Below are 19,269 nucleotides of genomic sequence, written 5' to 3'. Positions count from 1 at the left end.
AACCTTGAACCGTTAGCTTTCTTCTCGCGGTCGTTTGGCAGTTGAACGTTGCATCTGGTCGGAGTAGGTCGCGTTTAAAATGACTGCGCCGATTCAGAATCCCACCAAATGCGAAGTGCGCTCTGGCATATGTTATTCACAAAGAAATTGTTTTTGTTTATGGGAACATTATGAATCGACAAAATGTAACAAAATGGTGTCATCATTTCTCTGAAGGTAGGACCGATGCTCATGACAAACAAAGAACAGGCCAGCCATCTGTGATCTCTGATGCCCTTCTTCAGAGAACATAGGAAGCAATTCGTGCGAATAGACATCTCACATTGAACGAATTGCAACAGATCATAATGGACGTGTCAATGACAACTCTTTATGACATTGTGACTGTCAAGTTAGGGTACAGGAAATTGTATGCGCGGTGGGTTCCAAAATTGTTAACAGAAGAACACAAAAAGAGAAGGATGGGCTTTGCACTCGACTTCCTCACATGCTATGCTGAAGCAGGTGATGAGTTCCTTGATCACATTGTGACAGGTGATGAGACATGGGTTTATCACCATACACCTGAATCCAAGCAACAATCAATGCAATGGTGCCATTCGAATTCACCAAAAGTCAAGAAATGCAAAACGTCGATTTCAGCAAAGAAAATCATGGCTTCTGGTTTTTGGGACAGACAAGGCATTCTTCTATTGGAATTTACACCTCCTGAAACGACAATTAATGCTGCTGCATATTGCCACACTTTAAACATCTTCGAAGGGCAATTCAAAACAAATGCAGAGGAATGCTGACAAGTGGAGTTCGCCTGCTTCGTGACAACGGTTGGCCTCACACAGCGCTTGTAACCAAAGCACTACTCAAACAATTCAAATGGGACGTATTGGACCATCCGCCATACAGCCCGGACCTTGCACCCACCGACTTCCATGTCTTCCGTTACCTGAAGTCACATCTTGGTGGAAAATCATTCCATGATGATGAAGAGATCAAAGATGAAGTTGAAATGTGGTTCCGACAACAGGCTGTGGGATACAAAAGCTTGTGCACCGACTTAACAAATGTTTGGATAACGGGGGTGATTATGTCGAAAAATAACAAATAATCCAGTTAATAAGATGTAACTGATGTTTTCTAAATAAATGTTCTATTTCAGGACTGCGAGCCATTGTATCTTTACTTTTCGAAATGCCCTCGTACTTCACTGTTTGAGTAAACTATTTTTACAGTTTCTGATGTTTTATGAGAAGTATTGAACTGTATATAATGAGTTTCTGTAATGCCTCTTCCTCCCAACCACCAACCACCCTTCTGTCCACTCCACCCTCTCCTTCCTCATCCCCAACTTACTTTCACACCTTTCCAACAAAACACAACACAACCCCTCATTCCAGCTGGGCTGCAGTGAGTGTTGGGGCAATGTAGCAAGCCACCAAAACCAATCCCTCCCTCTCTCTCTCTCTCTCTCTCTCTCTCTCTCTCTCTCTCTCTCTCTCACTGTATGTATGTGTGTGTGTGAGGGGGGGGGGGGGGGACTGATAACACCAATCTTCTGCTATCAGATGGCATACAACCATACAACTTTTCCTCTTTGACACAGCACAACACTTCTTCCTTCTTCTTCTTTTTAGAAACTTCTTCCTCAGAAAGATAGTTTATTTCTAGGCCAAGGACACATTGTTTGGGCTTTTTTTTGGTAACTCTAGAGTGACCTGGCTTTAGTAATAGTTCTGGGAGAAACTGTCAGTGTTGCTGAATTAAATTTGGAAGCAGAGGTGAAGATTATGTTGGTGGTTACTGAGCCTTACATAGGTCCCCCCCCCCCCCCCCCCCAATCTGCTTCCGGTATTAATTTTGTAATTCTGATACCCTGAATCTTCTGCTTCTCTACTCCACACTGAATAGTTATTCAAGCATGTAATGCAACAGACAGATGGTTTAGCTTACCCCTCACATATGGGTTTCCCACATTTTTCACAGAAATTATTGTAAATAACTTTGGTGTGTTTTTCACATTACGTGGGATACCCTTCAAAAATCTTGTGCTTAGTGGCTGTAATACCCAATTTGCTGTTGCCATTTGAGTCAGTGGGTTATCATTATGTATTTCAATGTACCCAGCATTTTCAAAATGTAATATGGGGAGGACTACTCAAAGATGCCTTCTATCCCCTTTATGATAATAATTCAGTTCTGGAAAGCGGAGTGTATTCTATAACTACCTACTACTGCTGATTAGTTTGGAACATGAAAAACAACGACTTAAAGAGCAGGTTTGAATATCAACAATATTACAAAAAAGATAAGATAGCTACTCCCCATAAAGATGGCACATTCAGTTGCAGACAGGCACAACAAAAGGACTGTTCACATTGAGCTTTTGTCACATCCTTCTTCAAAAGGAAAACACACATTCACACAAGCAAGTACACTCCACACACTTATGGCTGCTACCTCCAGCTTCTGGCTGCAGCAGCCAGAGATAGCAATCACGTGCATGAGGTGTGCTTGCTTGTGTGTGTGTGTGTGTGTGTGTGTGTGTGTGTGTGTGTGTGTGTGTGAGAGAGAGAGAGAGAGAGAGAGAGAGAGAGAGAGAGAATAGGTGTTTAATTTCTAAAGAAAGCTTTGGCTGAAAGCTCAATGTGTGACAGTCTTTCCATTGTGCCTGTCTGCAACAGAATGTGTCATCTCTGTTGTGAGTAACAGTCTATCCGTTGCTAATAAGTATAACATATTTGAGGCCTTTGGGTGCAGACATTTCCTAATGTATCATCTGAGCTGTTGTCTGTGATACTATTTGACTATGTGAGATACATTTACATTCCACAACAAGCTAGGGAAGGTGATGTTAGTCAAACTGAGCACCAAAGCTCTACTCAAGCCACTGGTGTGTAGCAGCTGCTCCAGAGGTTGCCCAGCAATGACTATTTCGCCTCAAGAAGCATCCCTCCATTCAGTACAGAGCACATCCATTTGAAATTTTCTTTTTGAAGAAGTTTGTGTATCATAATCCTGATCCAGATGGCTAAGCCAAGGTTTCCATTTCTTGTTGCGTCACACAAAATTTCACCATAACAACAATATCTGAATTCCATTCTGGATTTTCCATTGCTTAACATCCTAGCACAGTATTACACAGTATCCCACCATGGTGTTACATGGTATTCACTGGAACATATCTTACGTTCATGTTTGCATGGAACTAGTGGCAGCCACCAGCTGGTGCTCAGCAATCTTCACCATCCAATGAGTTTCCAGACGTGCTTGCCATTTAGTATGAACGGTTTATCAATTGCAACTGGGCAATATGCCCCAGGAAGTAGATGGAATAGGCTCCAGCACATCAGTATTTTGGGAGAGCCTCTGTCAAGTTTAGAAGAAACAGGTGAAAGGGTTGTCATGGGTTGAAAGATTCAAATGCACCACAGGTTTGTTCAAGTAGCACAGTTTCAAAGAAAGGAAGGTATCCAGGTTACAGTACCAATCCAGCCTACAATTTTAGGTTGTATAATCTAAACAGCATGAACTTTGCAGGTAACTGTACTTCCTTCTCATACTCTCTGAGTATGTTCCTCCTCCCCTGTATGTGAAACAATGTCAGTAAGGAACATACAATACTGCAACAGAAATAACTGTTCAAGTGCTCAAAGAATTTGAAGGAGTGTATGCTGAAAAAAAAAAAAAAAAAAAAGAAATTAAGCTTGGCTCATTAGTGTATCTAAAACTAACTCACTGTTACATACATAGCGTCTGTATCATATATAACATTCAATTTTGTGAATGTCTTTAGAAGAATGTTAGCAAATGCATCAAATTCAATAAAATGCTGAGTCCTTAGAAACTTGATTTTTAACTAAACATTAGTCTTAACAAACCCTGAAACACATGGAGGGCCCTCTGTCGAAGTTTGAATTTGCTGATGTGTGTGGTGTTGTTAGTCAGAGAGTACTCGTGTAGCTCTTCTTCACTCACCTCAAGCTCGTTGCAAATCTGTAAATTTATTTACGTAGTCAGCATTATTTTTGCTGTATCAGAAACAGAGTGCATACTTATGTATATAGATCAAATGTTAATGGTAAACAAAATCATAAAGATCAAAAATTCTGTTTAACTACCTGTACTACACAATCCTAAAATAGCTATAAAAAAACCTAAGTAGTGCCTGCTGAGACATACCTCTTCTTTCGTGTATGGCTCTTCATGTAATGCACTGCACACAACTTCAGATATTTCTTCAAGACTTAATCCAATTTTCTTCTGAAGATCAGACAGCTGAGATATCTCTCTCCATTTCAAATTATGTTTTTTTGCTATAATCTGAAAAAGAGTACCCATCTAGTTGGCAATGTTGTCATTTATATTAAATACAATGTACTGATACTATTATGAAACTGCAACTGAGGTGGGAAAGTAAGAACTAGTTAACATAGCAAGACTATGTTGTAAAACAAGTTTCAGAACTTTGCTGCCAGTCATTGTAAATGCATGGAGTGCAGCGGCAAAAGTCATTGGCAAAAACTATTCAGTTTTGGAGCATTCAAATTTCCATGACACGAAACTATCTGGTATGTGCGTTTCTGCTTTAGGTGATGTTTCAATAAATGCAACAAAGTGGTGAATTGAGAAAATGGTTGGCCTTTCAGCAGTTACACTATGCGCAGGTCCTTGTAGTGTGTTAATGATAATTATTATTAAAAGAACAGTGTGCAATGCAGTGCGGCACTTGAGACAGTTTTTTTGGTATTAACATCAAATGATTCACGATGTTTGAATTACTGACCAAAATACATACTGTAAGAAACAATAAGACATCTAAGATTAATATAGAGTCCTTTCTGGGTTTAGAAAAGGAATCAATGCTCTCACTCAATATGAAGTCACCCTGAAAAGCTTGACTGAATAGCCAGCTTCGTTAAAAGCACAGCTGAGGAAATGCAGAAGTTATCCAAAGTATGTTATGTGAAGTCAAAGGTGAAAATACACAATTCAGTCTATGTGAAACAAAAAAGATTTGACAACTGAAAGTAAAAGAAAAGAAACTTACCAAATAGGTGACATTGCGAAGATGTGGAACTGAAATCACTCAATAGTGGGAAGGTCACTGCACCTGACGCGGTACCGATACAAATCTACACAGCATATGTGAAAGAATTCACTTTTCTTCTAGAAGCCGTGTACCGGAGGTCTTTGAAGAAGCGAAGTGTTCTTTATGATTGAAAAAAAAAAAGCACAGGTATTACCAGTTCCCAAAAAGGATCATCAAACAGATGCACAAAACTATCTGACGTTGGTCAGTCGTAAGGCTTTGGACTGTTCATCCAAAAGCTTCAGGAATATGTAGAATAGATAAAGGTGTCCATGTAGATTTTGTGTTCCTTGACTTCTGGAAGGCATTTGATACAGATCCATACTACTGCCTAATGATCAAACTATGAGCATATGGAATATCTGACCAACTGTTTAATAGTATTGAAGAGTTTTTAGCAAACAGAACACAGCATGTCAGTCTGAATGGAGAGAAGTTTTCAAACATAAAAGTAACTTCAGGTGTGCTCCAGGGGAGTATTAAAGGATCATTACTTTCCCAATACATATAAATGACCCAATAGATATTGTCAGAAGTTACATGAGGCTTTTTGCAGATGATGCTGTAGTATAGATAGAGAAGTTTCAATGCTAGAAAATTGTAGCAAAATGCAGGAAGACCTGTAGAGGATCAACGCTTGGTGTAGAAGTGACAATTGAGCCTTAACATTAGGAAATGTAACATATTGTGAATACATAGACCGAAAGACATATTACTGTATGATTACACAATTGCAGAACAATCACTGGAATCAGTTACTTCCTTAAAATATCTAGGAGTACGCATACAAAGTGATTTGAAATGGAATGAACACATAAAATCAATCACAAATAAGGTAGATGCCACACAGATTCATTGGAGAAATCCTCAAGAAGTTTAATCCATCAACAAAGGGAGTAGCTTACAAAAGGACTCATTCGACCAATACTTGAATATTGCTTCTCAGTATGGGATCTGCACCAGATCAGACTGATAGAGGAAATAGGGAAGATTCACAGAAGAACAGCACATTTCATTACAGGTTCATTTCGTATCCACAAAAGCATCAGATAGATGATCAATCACCTGAGCTGGCAAACACTGTAAGGGAAGTGTTCTGTATCAAGATGTGGATTATTGTTAAAGTTCTGAGAGTGTATGTTCCTAGACGAATCTTCAGATACATTGCTTCATCCTACGTACATCTCATGAGAAGGCCATGAAGATAAAATTAGAGCGATTCAATCCCACATGGAGGCTTACCAGCAATTATTCTCCCTGCAAACTATGCATAACCAGAACAGGAAAGCAGGGAAGTGATATGGTACAGATAAAATTGGAGAGATTCGAGCCCACAAGGAGGCTTACCAGCAATTATTCTTCCTGCAAACTATGCACGACCAGAACAGGAAACGAAAGCAGGGAAGTGATATGGTACACAAAGTACTTCCCTCTACACACCGCAAGGTGCCTTGTGGATTATAGGTGCAGATGTAAATGTCATAATAAGTTGACAATTGTGGATTTTGGAACATGAAATGGATACTATATAGGTGAATAAGAATCTACACAAGTCAAAGAAGTGCTCAGAGATCTGTAGTTTCAATTCCAAAGTAAAGAATCATGCATTACAATATCTTCTTTTCTTATTGAACATTGTTATAAAGGTCTCTAAATTGCTCTGACATCATTCTTACGTAGTTGACTTTATCAAATCACAAATTCAAACATGTATGTCCTTCTCCTTTTGTATTGGTTTCAAGCAAATAGCATGAACTCCATCACAACTAATTTACCATCACAACTTTCATTTTAGAGATGACAGTGATGCTCCAGCACTCACAAAATGTCAAAACTGCAGGGTACACTGATGTCACTGTGTAGACAGGTATTTACAAAATTAATGTGCAACACCTGTGTCACAAAACAATTTTTACCAATCCAGATTCTCTGCTTAAACCATGCTTAACAGAGCCAGATAAGCTGCTAGAAGATAGATGGATTACATTTTTTGCTGAATTGCTCATCACAGAAAGTGACCAAGACAGCAATCTATTGCAAGATGGTAGACAATCTCAGAAAACAATCGAGATGTACTTTGGTGCATAAGATTGAAGATGCTAGTATGTTAGAAGTCTGGAAGAGACTTGATCCAACAGTAGATGAAAAATGGCTGCTGCTGCTGCTGCTGCTATCGTTGATGATAATTATGTTGATTGTATTTTAGCAATATTAGCTGTTTCTCATAACGCTGACACTAATATCTTTGTATAACTCATCCTTGCAGTGGTCTGAGAATTAAACAAGGGCTATACTCCTGAGTCCTCCATGTAGAGGAATATTTGACTGCAGATTTCAACATTTCTGTTTCTGTGAAACAGAGCTACTATACATGTAGAAGAATGTGAGAAAGGATTTGAAATAGTAATTTTTTGAACGTGCATCCAATTCATCAGATCTTGCAACTGCTGACTTTCATCTGCCCCCACATCTAAAAACGTTATAGCTGGAGAACATTTTTAGATCAATGAAAAATTTGCAGCAGCCTTACGAGGATATTTTGTACCCCTTCAAGCCACAATATAAGGCTCTATCAATTCCCTTCAACATACCTTTCAAGTCCTTTGCTATCTCTGACAGAATTACAGTGTCATCAGCAAACCTCAATGTGTTTATTTCTGCTCCTTGAACTTTAATTCCCTTCCAACTTTTTTCCTTGGTCATCTTTACTGCTTGATTAGTACACAGATTGAATAACATTGTGGACAGACTACAACCGTGTCTCACTCTTCTCAACTACTGCATCCCTTTCATATCTTCCAACTCTCATAACTGCAAACTGGTCTCTACATATGTTGTATATGATCTTTCACACTCTGTATTTTATCCCTGTTATGTTCAGAATTTCAAAGAGCATACTCCACTCAATGCTTTCAAAAGCTTTCTCTTAAGTCTAAAAATGCTATAAACATAGATCTGCCTTTCTTTAACTTATCCTATAACATAAATCATAGGGACAGTATTGTCTCATGTGTTCCTACATTTCTGCGGAGCCCAAACTGATCCTCTCCAAGGTGGGTTCTATCAGTTGTTCGTTCTTCTGAAAATAGTTCACGTCAGTATTTTGCAACATGATTTATGAAACTGATAGTTCGATAATATTCACATTTGTCATTACTTGCTTTCTTTGAAACTGGGACTATTACTTTGTTCTTAAAATCTAAGGGTCTTTCAGCTGTCTCATCTATCTTGCATAGCAAGTTAAGTATGTTTCTGTTATCCCAATCTATTGTCACAAAAATTGTCATCACATGCTAATTTTTGTGATGATAGACGGTAATAAATGAACTAATTCTACACACTCTGGATCACTGATTCTATTCGCAACTATGCTGCAGCTTTTGAAGCAAGTGAAACAATTTTGTCATGGCTGACTCCCCCACAAATCACATAATTCTGAGGGAATGTTGTCTACTCCATGAAATTTGTTTTTATTTAGGTGTTTCACAGGCTTGTCAAATTCTTCTCACAGTATCAAACTGCCCACTTCACTTTCATCTATTTCTTCTTCATCAGCCTTCCCTTCTTTGCTTACAAGGGGAGGTCCACAGGGATAGGATTGACTTTTTGAAACCATCTATATGGTGGTGTATATAATGTCAAAAGCTTTAATTGAGAATGGTGAATTTGGCTATGAGCTAAGTAAATTGGGCCATTTACCCCAGTCATGGAGGGGTAAGCAGTGCAGCCACAGAGGGGTAAGCATTGCAGTCACTGCTGGGTTAGATTTGAGATGGGAATGTCCAGTCCTGACAGCTCATGTGCATACACAACTTGCACTAATTGCCTGCTATGGTATAAATTTTGATATGAAAGTAATGTGGATTCACAAATGTGCATTACAGAGATGGTTATCTAGAAACACAATACTTATTGTAACAAGGGACATAAAATTAATTAAGGCTCTTGTAGTACAGTACAGTACAGTACAGTACAGGACAGGAAAACAGGCATTTAAATCACTTCTCAAATTTTTGTGATCGTGCCTAATATTCAAGAGCACATTTAAATATAAATACAATTACTGTTATTAATCAATTTATCATCCACTCACACACCCAACACTTTGTCACACAGTTAAACTGTCACAAGTTCAGGGTTGCTAGAGGTGGCAGCAATCTGAAATAGAGAACAATTGAACAAAGTGTTCCAAATGGTGTCGACTTTTAACAACTGTCACTTGCAGGCTGGTGGCCAGTGTATTGCATCTTCACTATCTTTATGGTATTTCACATTTGTGGCCTGAGGTGTCACCCCACAACGTCAGTATTGGCTTTTGAGCAAAGAAGTTTGACGGCCACTGCTCCAGAGTGTCAGACAGAAGTCTTTCATCAATTATTCACAAATGAGGGTCCACTTTGAAGAATGGCTTCTGGTTGTGATATCTGGGACTCTACCCTATCATGCTGTATAGATAGTTTCAAAAAGTTGATCCCATCCTGGGAATATCTCCTTGTTAGTACTAACTTGCCCTCTGAGGTCTTTCTTTATGTAAAGTTACTTCTCTTTTCTCTGAGGTTTCTTTAAATTCCCCACAGTCACGCAGGCTTCTACAGCTCTGCATTTTTCCTCAAGTCATTGTTGCCATGCTATTTTGCATTTTCTGTCTATTTCTATGTGCAGTTATTTCTGTGGTGTGTCAAATTACATGCTTATATACCTATATTACTTGGAGAGCTACACGTTTTCTTTTACAAAAACATGTTAAATGATAAAATAATAATAAATATATTAAACTTAAGAACTTTATTAAATGCTGAGTGTAGAAGAAAAAGCAATATCATAATTCTGTTAACAAATATGTTGAAGATTTCTTGGAAGTCATAAATTGTCTGATGAAATCACACATCAAAGGAAAATCAGAGTCAAGATTCAAAAATAAGAACATTTGGATTTTGTTTAATTCCTGTGGCAGAATAAATTTTTTTTAACTTTACCAATGTAAATACTGTTAATTTGAGAACTAATACATGGATTTTTCCAGCTACAATAAACCCACATTATTTTGTTAATTTCAATGACAACCATAAGATATTATAATCAACCTTACGCTCTTGTGAATAATATTAATGAGAAATACCTGGCCAGCTAAACGGCATTCTGCTACACGACAATTGTAGTCATGTGTTGCAGCTTTATTCACAACACTAAGAGAATGAGCTATGACAAAAACTGCGCCACTTGGAAGCTTAATGTTTTCAGCTCTTAAAGGATTGAATTCAATGTGCTTGGCAGATCCTAAAACAAGATAAAAATAATTAAATCAATACAAAACTTTTTATTACAAAGTGTTCTGTAAAAAATAATAATCAATCACCATAAAGGAAGCTGCGTGGCAATGAGAATAATACCAAAACAAAAGAAGTAGAGAATAGCAGCTTCTTCTCATTAGAAAAACAGACAGTCTGCAATTATTAATCACAATTTTCAATTCTCATATGCTTATGTGTTGCAGTACAAATGGTATCAAAATCAGGAGTCAGGGAAATTATACATTACGCATATTATTAATTAATCTAAAACTTAGCATACACTTGCCAATTTGTAACCCACTAGGACAGTAACAAAGAATAACAAATATGAACATGGATATTCACTTCATTTGATCTGCCATTTACTTCTGACTCACTCTCTTGGTATACTATAGGGATTGCATTGTATTGGGGGACAAAAATTCCACCATGCACCTATCAAATATGTTAACGTTGCTCTAGAGAGTAGAAAATAGTAATCTCACTGAATTTCATTTACTACATTCTTTTGAATTAATTTTGCTAATGAAGTGCAGTACGAACACAGGAATGTTTCATCACCTAACTGTAGTTTAATGAACAGTCATCCATACTTTAATGTGCCTATCTGCCATTTAGCACTTTGTCTTCACATGAAGTTGTAGTGATTCCTATCAACTATTGTTTATTAGCTGGTTACTCTTTATTTGAACAGATTAAAACGTAAATTGTACAGAATTTAGTATTTCTCATGAAGCACCACAAGAAGCAAACAGTATATTTTTCTCCTGCTCTTTCTACTTAACACCCAAGAGCAAGATAGTAGGTAAAGTTGCCTGTGTGGGAAATACTGACTTCATGTGGAGTCCAACCACTAGAAGAGTATGTCTGCATTTCTTGTTTATAACAGTTTGTTTTATTGAAAACTGAAGACATTCGAATTTGAAGAGTAATCTGCTGGTATTACAGGAAGCCTATGAAAGAAGACTAATTTCCCTTTAGAACTCCCAATTAGGATAGTAGTGATGCAGACAGAATACCATGACCCCCAAAAAGTATGAAAGCATGGCGGTTCACTTTCTGTCCTTGAAGGCTTGCTAACTTGCTAACCAACCCCCCCACCCCCAGCATTATGCCATTATGTGGGAAGATTCTTTATGATTAGATGCCAATGCAGCATTTTATCACTCGACTTGGTGTGCCTCCGCCCATGGGCAGCTAATAATTCAACAGGAGGACACTGTAAATAGGCAGAATATGACCCACCCAGTAACAGAGAGTTTGGCAGGGTCTGAGGTTTGATGACACTGGGCTGTTCATGGAATCCTGCAAATGCAACAGGCCACTGTCAAGTTGAAATTGGTTCCCCTGACCACAGCTGAGCATGCTGCAAGGATGCTGCACAGGCATCAGCTGGTTAACATCGCCATGTGCATCATCAAAAAATGGCTCTGAGCACTATGAGACATAACTGCTGAGGTCATCAGTCCCCTAGAACTTAGAACTACTTTAACCTAACTAACCTAAGAACATCACACACAACCATGCCCGAGGCAGGATTCGAACCTGCGACTGTAGCGGGCGCGCGGTTCCAGACTGTAGCGCCTAGAACTGCTTGGTCACTCCGGCTGGCATGCATCATCAGCATGCTTTCTCTTAGCAGTGTGGAGGTCTTCAAGCATGGTCAAATCTGCTACACCAATGTGAGACCAGAGTTTCTCCTGGCGTATACAACTTTCAAATAACTTCCAGGAATTCAGCCAGGTAACACTTTCAGCGAACGCCGATATTTTGGCAGGAGAACACCCCGCCGTTTTCAAGGCAAACTGCAACGGACAGGCGGTGTACATGCAAATTTAAAACCTTGGTTCTCGGGCTGAAGCAGGAAAGGTAACACACACACTAGACACTAGTGCCACCAAAGATGACCAAAGTCAGAGCTATCGATAGCGAGACTATGAATTCGGAGGTGAGGTAGCATTGACTCTGTCCCTCTGTTTTTTGACAAGGGAGAGAGCCAGATTCCAAACAGAGTTTAAACAGAAACCTCCATCCCTGTTAACGACGTTGCTCGCTAATTTAATCTCAACTGCCTCCCTAATAACACTGTCCCAACAGCTGGACGTGCATGCCAATATCTCAGATCTCATATAACATTGGGTGACCAGTCTCCAAGCAATGTTCAGCAATAGCAGATCTACTTGGCTGCTGTAATCGTGTGTGCCGTTTATGCTCAGTACATCGGTCCTCCACGGTCCTGATAGTTTGACCAATATATGCCATGCCGCAGCTACAAGGAACACGTTATATACCCGCCTTACGCAGTCCAAGATCATCCTTAACGGAACTCAAAAGTGCTCTAATTTTAGTTGGAGGTCGGAAAACACATTTCACATAGTATTTCTGTAAAATACAACCAATCTTGTTGGACATGTTTCCTACGTAAGGCAAAAAGGCAGTAGATTTAGGTGTTGACTCAGAATTATCATCAATCACTTGATGTACAGTTGGTCGATAGCGCAATGCACATTCAATCTGTCTATCACTAAAACCATTTTGACAAAATGTAACTTCAAGATGGGACAGCTCAGCTGGCAAAGTCTCAGTGTCAGAAACGACATGTGCCCTGTGTACCAAGGTACGAAGTACCCCTTCAGACTGAGCCGGATGGTGACAACTATTAGCCTGTAAGTACAAGTCGGTGTGAGTACATTTCCTGTAGACTGCATGTCCCAATGATCCATCATCCTTCCTCCTAACCAACACGTCAAGAAAGGGAAGGCAACCATCCTCTTCCACCTCCATCGTAAAACGAATGTTCAGGTGGATCGAGTTCAGACGTTCTAGAAAGACATTCAAATTCTCCCTACCATGAGGCCAAACAACGAAGGTATCATCAACGTATCTAAAGAAACAGGCGGGAATCAAAGGCGCCGACTCCAATGCATGCTCCTTGAAGTCTTCCATAAACAAATTTGCGATCACAGGAGACAACGGACTACCCATTGCAACTCCATCTGTCTGCTCGTAATACTGGTCATTAAATAAAAAGTAAGAGGATATCAACACATGCGAAAGAAATTAGTTAATACAGCACCACCTTGGTGGCACTAGTGTTCAGTGTGTGTGTGTTATCTTTCCTGCTTCAGTCCAAGAACCGAGGTCTTAAATTTGCATGTACGCTGCCTGTCCATTGCAGTTTGCCTTGAAAATGGCGGGGTGTTCTCCCGCCAAAATATCGGCGGTCACTGAAAGTGTTACCTGGCTGAATTCCCGGAAGTTATTTGAATGCTACACCGAGTACAAAGCTTCTGTGCCAACTGGACAAGGACATGCATCTGTGTCTGTTCCAGTTTGATGTAACAACATAGAGTTTTACTATGACCTATCTTTTTAGCTGCAGTCCCCCACCTCTGATAAGACTTCTGACTCCCTTGCTCACTGATCAAACCCACAATGCCTAGGTGACTGGCCAAAGGGATGCTCCTTCACCTGTTTCATGGAAGCTGCCTGTTACAAAATCATGGCTTCAATGACATTCTACTTAAGTGGATTTTACCAATAGTCTGCATCCCTTACACCATATGAATGCCACACAATTTTGCTGTAGTTATTGTGGCAAAATCAAAATGCAAAATTTTACAGCAAAATCAAAATGAACTCCTTTTCTCAGCAGCGTGACCAAAAAACTGTTCAAAAAAGTTCTTCCAGTTATGATGGGTGGAATTGAGATGTTCAGATTAATGCAAAATTATATCAAAGACTAAAAACATTGTTCAGGGAGAATTTTGATGCAGCAGTTCCTGAATTCGATTTTGTTTCTGATGAATACTGTAAAACAACTCTCTCTGAAAACCTTGAGTTCATGCCAGTGGTCACTCGAGAAGCAGACAGACCAAACAAATACCACTTCTTCTTCTTCTTCTTCTTCATCTTCTTCTTCTTCTTTTCCTGCATTTCAAGTATTAGGCCTACACTTTCTATGGTGCACATCTGTTTCTTGCCCTTCCCAGACTTCTTATTCTAATATCTGACTTTGTAAAGTATTCTGCCACTGTTCAATCTGCCAAAATGTTCATCCCATTTTCTTCTGTTGTCTTCAGTTTTGTTTCTTACATTAAATATGTTTAATTCCTTCCTAATGTCATTGTTTCTTTATCTCTCTACTTCGGCGTATGAACTTTCACAGCTCTATGAAATATCATTTCAGCTTCCTGGATCTCTCTTCCTTATGATTTGTGAATGGTATTACTGTACTCCTTATCACTATTTTTGCTTTTAAGGCATCCCATATACATTGCATTAAATCAGGTTTAGAATGACCAGTTACTGTAAATGGCTTTATTGAAGTAACTTCCAGTTATGTCCATTTGATTGTGCCACTGGAAGTCATAGGCCAAGTGATTTTTGAAGGTCTTCCAAAACATTAAAGTACTGGATAACCCACAAAGACTACACAAACAGCTAACAGACACTATCAGTAATGAGCTGACTGGGTCATGTACTGTTCAATAATGGCATCCTCATGTTGAACATCAAGTAGCCTTTAAGCTTCACAGATGTGTCCATCAGTCCTGTATGTGTGGTTGCCCACAATTCTCAACTGCTGGAATTACATATGGCCACACAAGCCATCAAACCTCTTGGAAAAACAAGACTTATACAGCTGTGTTCAAAATTGGCCCAAATTAACAGTATATAAATGTTTCAAGGCATCACTGCACATGTGTGGGCATTTATTTACTGGATCTATGAGATTACATTTTTTGGACACCTTCCTTCTCTTACCACAGATGTAATAACAAGGAGTGAGCCAAGAGACATTTTGCCTTCATCCATGCAGCCAATAATAAGCACCACTGGCTCCCCAATGTATTTTTCTGTTAAATATATAGCTTAATTATTAAAACCATTCATTCAGGGAAGTGTACCCATCACACAGGTAAGTCCGTGAAGTTTATTGAGACACTTAGTGGCCTCAGGCTTAATATCTACATCTACATCTACATCTACATCTACATCCATACTCTGCAAGCCACCTGACGGTGTGTGGCGGAGGGTACCTTGAGTACCTCTATCGGTTCTCCCTTCTATTCCAGTCTCGTATTGTTCGTGGAAAGAAGGATTGTCGGTATGCCTCCGTGTGGGCTCTAATCTCTCTGATTTTATCCTCATGGTCTCTTCGCGAGATATACGTAGGAGGGAGCAATATGCTGCTTGACTCCTCAGTGAAGGTATGTTCTCAAAACTTCAACAAAAGCCCGTACCAAGCTACTGAGCATCTCTCCTGCAGAGTCTTCCACTGGAGTTTATCTATCATCTCTGTAACGCTTTTGCGATTACTAAATGATCCTGTAACGAAGTGCACTGCTCTCCGTTGGATCTTCTCTATCTCTTCTATCAACCCTATCTGGTACTGATCCCACACTGCTGAGCAGTATTCAAGCAGTGCGCAAACAAGTGCACTGTAACCTACTTCCTTTGTTTTCGGATTGCATTTCCTTAGGATTCTTCCAATGAATCTCAGTCTGGCATCTGCTTTACCGACGATCATTCCATTTTAAATCACTCCTAATGCGTACTCCCAGATAATTTATGGAATTAACTACTTCCAGTTGCTGACCTGCTATATTGTAGCTAAATGATATGGGATCTTTCTTTCTATGTATTCGTAGCACATTACACTTATCTACATTGAGATTCAATTGCCATTCCCTGCACCATGTGTCAATTCGCTGCAGATCCTCCTCCATTTCAGTACAATTTTCCATTGTTACAACCTCTCGATATACTACAGCATTATCCGCAAAAAGCCTCAGTGAACTTCCGATGTCATCCACAAGGTCATTTATGTATATTGTGAATAGCAATGGTCCTACGACACTCCCCTGCGGCACACCTGAAATCACTCTTACTCGGAAGATTTTTCTCCATTGAGAATGACATGCTGCGTTCTGTTATCCAGGAACTCTTCAATCCAATCACACAATTGGTCTGATAGTCCATATGCTCTTACTTTGTTCATTAAACGACTGTGGGGAACTGTATCGAATGCCTTGCGGAAATCAAGAAACACGGCATCTACCTGGGAACCCATGTCTATGGCTCTCTGAGTCTCGTGGACGAAGAGCGCGAGCTGGGTTTCACACGATCGTCTTTTTCAAAACCCATGCTGATTCCTACAGAGTAGATTTCTAGTTTCCAGAAAAGTCATTATTTTCGAACATAATATGTGTTCCAAAATTCTACAACTGATCAACATTAGAGATATAGGTCTATAGTTCTGCACATCTGTTCGATGTCCCTTCTTGAAAACGGGGATGACCTGTGCCCTTTTCCAATCCTTTGGAATGCTACGCTCTTCTAGAGACCTATGGTACACCACTGCACGAAGGGGGGGCAAGTTCCTTCACGTACTCTGTGTAAAATCAAACTGGTATCTCATCAGGTCCAGCGGCCTTTCCTCTTTTGAGCGATTTTAATTGTTTCTCTATCCCTTTGTCGTCTATTTCGATATCTACCATTTTGTCATCTGTGCGACAATCTAGAGAAGGAGCTACAGTGCAGTCTTCCTCTGTGAAACAGCTTTGGAAAAAGACATTTAGTCTGTCAACCTCTGTTTCAGTACCATTTTGGTCACAGAGTGTCTGGACATTTTGTTTTGATCCACCTACGGCTTTGACATAAGACCAAAATTTCTTAGGATTTTCTGCCATGTCAATACACAGAACTTTACTGTCGAATTCATTGAATGCCTCTCGCATAGCCCTCCTCACACTACATTTTGCTTCGCGTAATTTTTGTTTGTCTGCAAGGCGTTGGCTATGTTTATGTTTGCTGTGAAGTTCCCTTTGCTTCCGCAGCAGTTTTCTAAGTCGGTTGTTGTACCACGGTGGCTCTTTTCCATCTCTTACGATCTTGCTTGGCACATACTCATCTAACGCATACTGTACGATGGTTTTGAACTTTGCCCACTGATCCTCAAGACTATCTGTACTTAAAACAAACTTTTGTGTTGAGCCGTCAGGTACTCTGAAATCTGATTTTTGTCACTTTTGCTAAACAGAAAAATCTTCCTGCCTTTTTTAATACTTCTATTTATGGCTGAAATCATCGATGCAGTAACCACTTTATGATCGCTGATTCCCTGTTCTGCGTTAACTGTTTCAAATAGTTAGGGTCTGTTTGTCACCAGAAAGTCTAATATGTTATCGCCACGAGTCGGTTCTCTGTTTAACTGCTCAAGGTAGTTTTCAGATAAAGCACTTTAAAAAATTTCACTGGATTCTTTGTCCCTGCCACCCGTTATGAACATTTGAGTCTCCCAGTCTATATCCAGCAAACTAAAATCTCCACCCAGAACTATAACATGGTGGGGAAATCTACTAGAAATATTTTCCAAATTATCCTTCAGATGCTCAGCCACAACAGCTGCTGAGCCAGGGGGCCTATAGAGACATCCAATTACCATGTCTGAGCCTGCTTTAACCGTGACCTTCACCCAAATTATTTCACATTTCAGATCTCTGTCAATTTCCTTCAATACTATCGCACTTCTTATCGCTATAAACACGCCTCCCCCTTCACTGTCCTGCCTGTCTCTGTGGTATACATTCCAATCTGAGTTTAGAATTTCATTACTGTTTACATCTGGTTTCAGCCAACTTTCTTTCCCTAGTAATATGTGGGCATTGTGACCGTTTATTAATGAGAGCAGTTCGGGGACCTTTCTATAGGCACTCTTGCAGTTTACTATTAGCACATTAACATTGTTATTTCCTGTTGCATTTCGCCTACTCCTACCTTGCCGCGTCTCAGGAGGCATCTTGTCGGGCCTAGGGAGGGAATTCTCTAACCTAAAAAACCCATACGTGCACTCCACACGTACTCCGCTACCCTTGTAGCTGCTTCCTGCGTGTAGTGCGTGCCTGACCTATTCTGGGGGAGCCTACATTTCTCTACCTGATAGCGGAGGTCGAGAAATTTGCACCGCAGATCTCCACAGAATTGTCTGAACCTCTGGTTTAAGCCTTCTACTTGGGTCCAAAACAGAGGACCGTGATCGGTTCTGGGAACGATACTACAAATAGTTAGTTCAGATTCCACCCCGCGAGCGAGGCTTTCCACCTTCACCTACTCCGCCAACCGCCTGCACAAACTGAGGATGGCCTCTGAACCCAGACGGCAGGAGTCATTGGTGCCAACATGAGCAACAATTTGCAGTCGGGTACACCCAGTGCTCTCTATGCTCCACATCTCGGATGAGACCACCCCCCCCCCCCCCCCCAGCAAGCTGACAGAGTGAACACTGGCCTTCTTCCCCGACCTTTCTGCTATTTCCCTAAGGAGCTCCATCACCCGCCTAACGTAGGAGCTCCCAATAACTAATAAACCCCTCCCCCCGTGTGCCTGCTCGGACCTTGCTGAAGGAGCGGCCACATGTCCTCTCACAGGCAGGGCGGGCGATGCCACACGGCCAAACTCCACATTGATGCATTGGTTAGTTTTGATACAGTATCACTATATACCACGGTACCTTTAGAAGACTCCTCCTCTCTCATTCCCCAATATTTTGACAAAGAGAGAACTGTTTCGATTGTGTGCTAATGTCACCTTATTTTCTATTCAGTGGTGAATTTCATGAACACACTGACGGTCATGGGAAGCCCTCTGCCCAATATAATGGTTGATTTATTTATGGGAGATTTTGAGGTCAAGGCACTTGATTCTGTAAGTTTGAAACCTCTAGGTTTCTGGAGGTAAGTGTACAATGCAGGAAGGATGACTTATATCAATTTTTGTAGTTTTTTAATTTCATTCATGCAAGTATTTAATTCACCATGGATATAGAAAAGGATGGCTGCTTCCCATTTCTGGAATTCCTAGTTCATCATGAAGTTGATTCTGAAGTAA

General features: G+C 40.1%; 1 protein-coding gene across 1 annotated transcript in view; it reads right to left on the bottom strand.

Annotated features, from left to right (window-relative positions):
• LOC124794974 (N-acetylgalactosamine kinase) overlaps window positions 1–19,269 on the bottom strand; it is an 84,618-nt gene that overhangs the window by 27,756 nt on the left and 37,593 nt on the right. The window contains exons 6-8 of the mRNA XM_047258705.1: window positions 10,206–10,363; window positions 4,177–4,317; window positions 3,876–3,990 (exon numbers count right to left, since the gene is read on the bottom strand). Coding sequence (XP_047114661.1) covers window positions 3,876–3,990; window positions 4,177–4,317; window positions 10,206–10,363 — 414 coding nt within the window. The remainder of the gene's footprint in view (window positions 1–3,875; window positions 3,991–4,176; window positions 4,318–10,205; window positions 10,364–19,269) is intronic.

Source organism: Schistocerca piceifrons, chromosome 4 (genome assembly GCF_021461385.2).
Source record: "Schistocerca piceifrons isolate TAMUIC-IGC-003096 chromosome 4, iqSchPice1.1, whole genome shotgun sequence".
NCBI classification, from domain to species: domain Eukaryota; kingdom Metazoa; phylum Arthropoda; class Insecta; order Orthoptera; family Acrididae; genus Schistocerca; species Schistocerca piceifrons.
The sequence above is the reverse complement of the archived record's forward strand: the minus strand, read 5'-3'. Positions and strand labels throughout refer to the sequence as shown.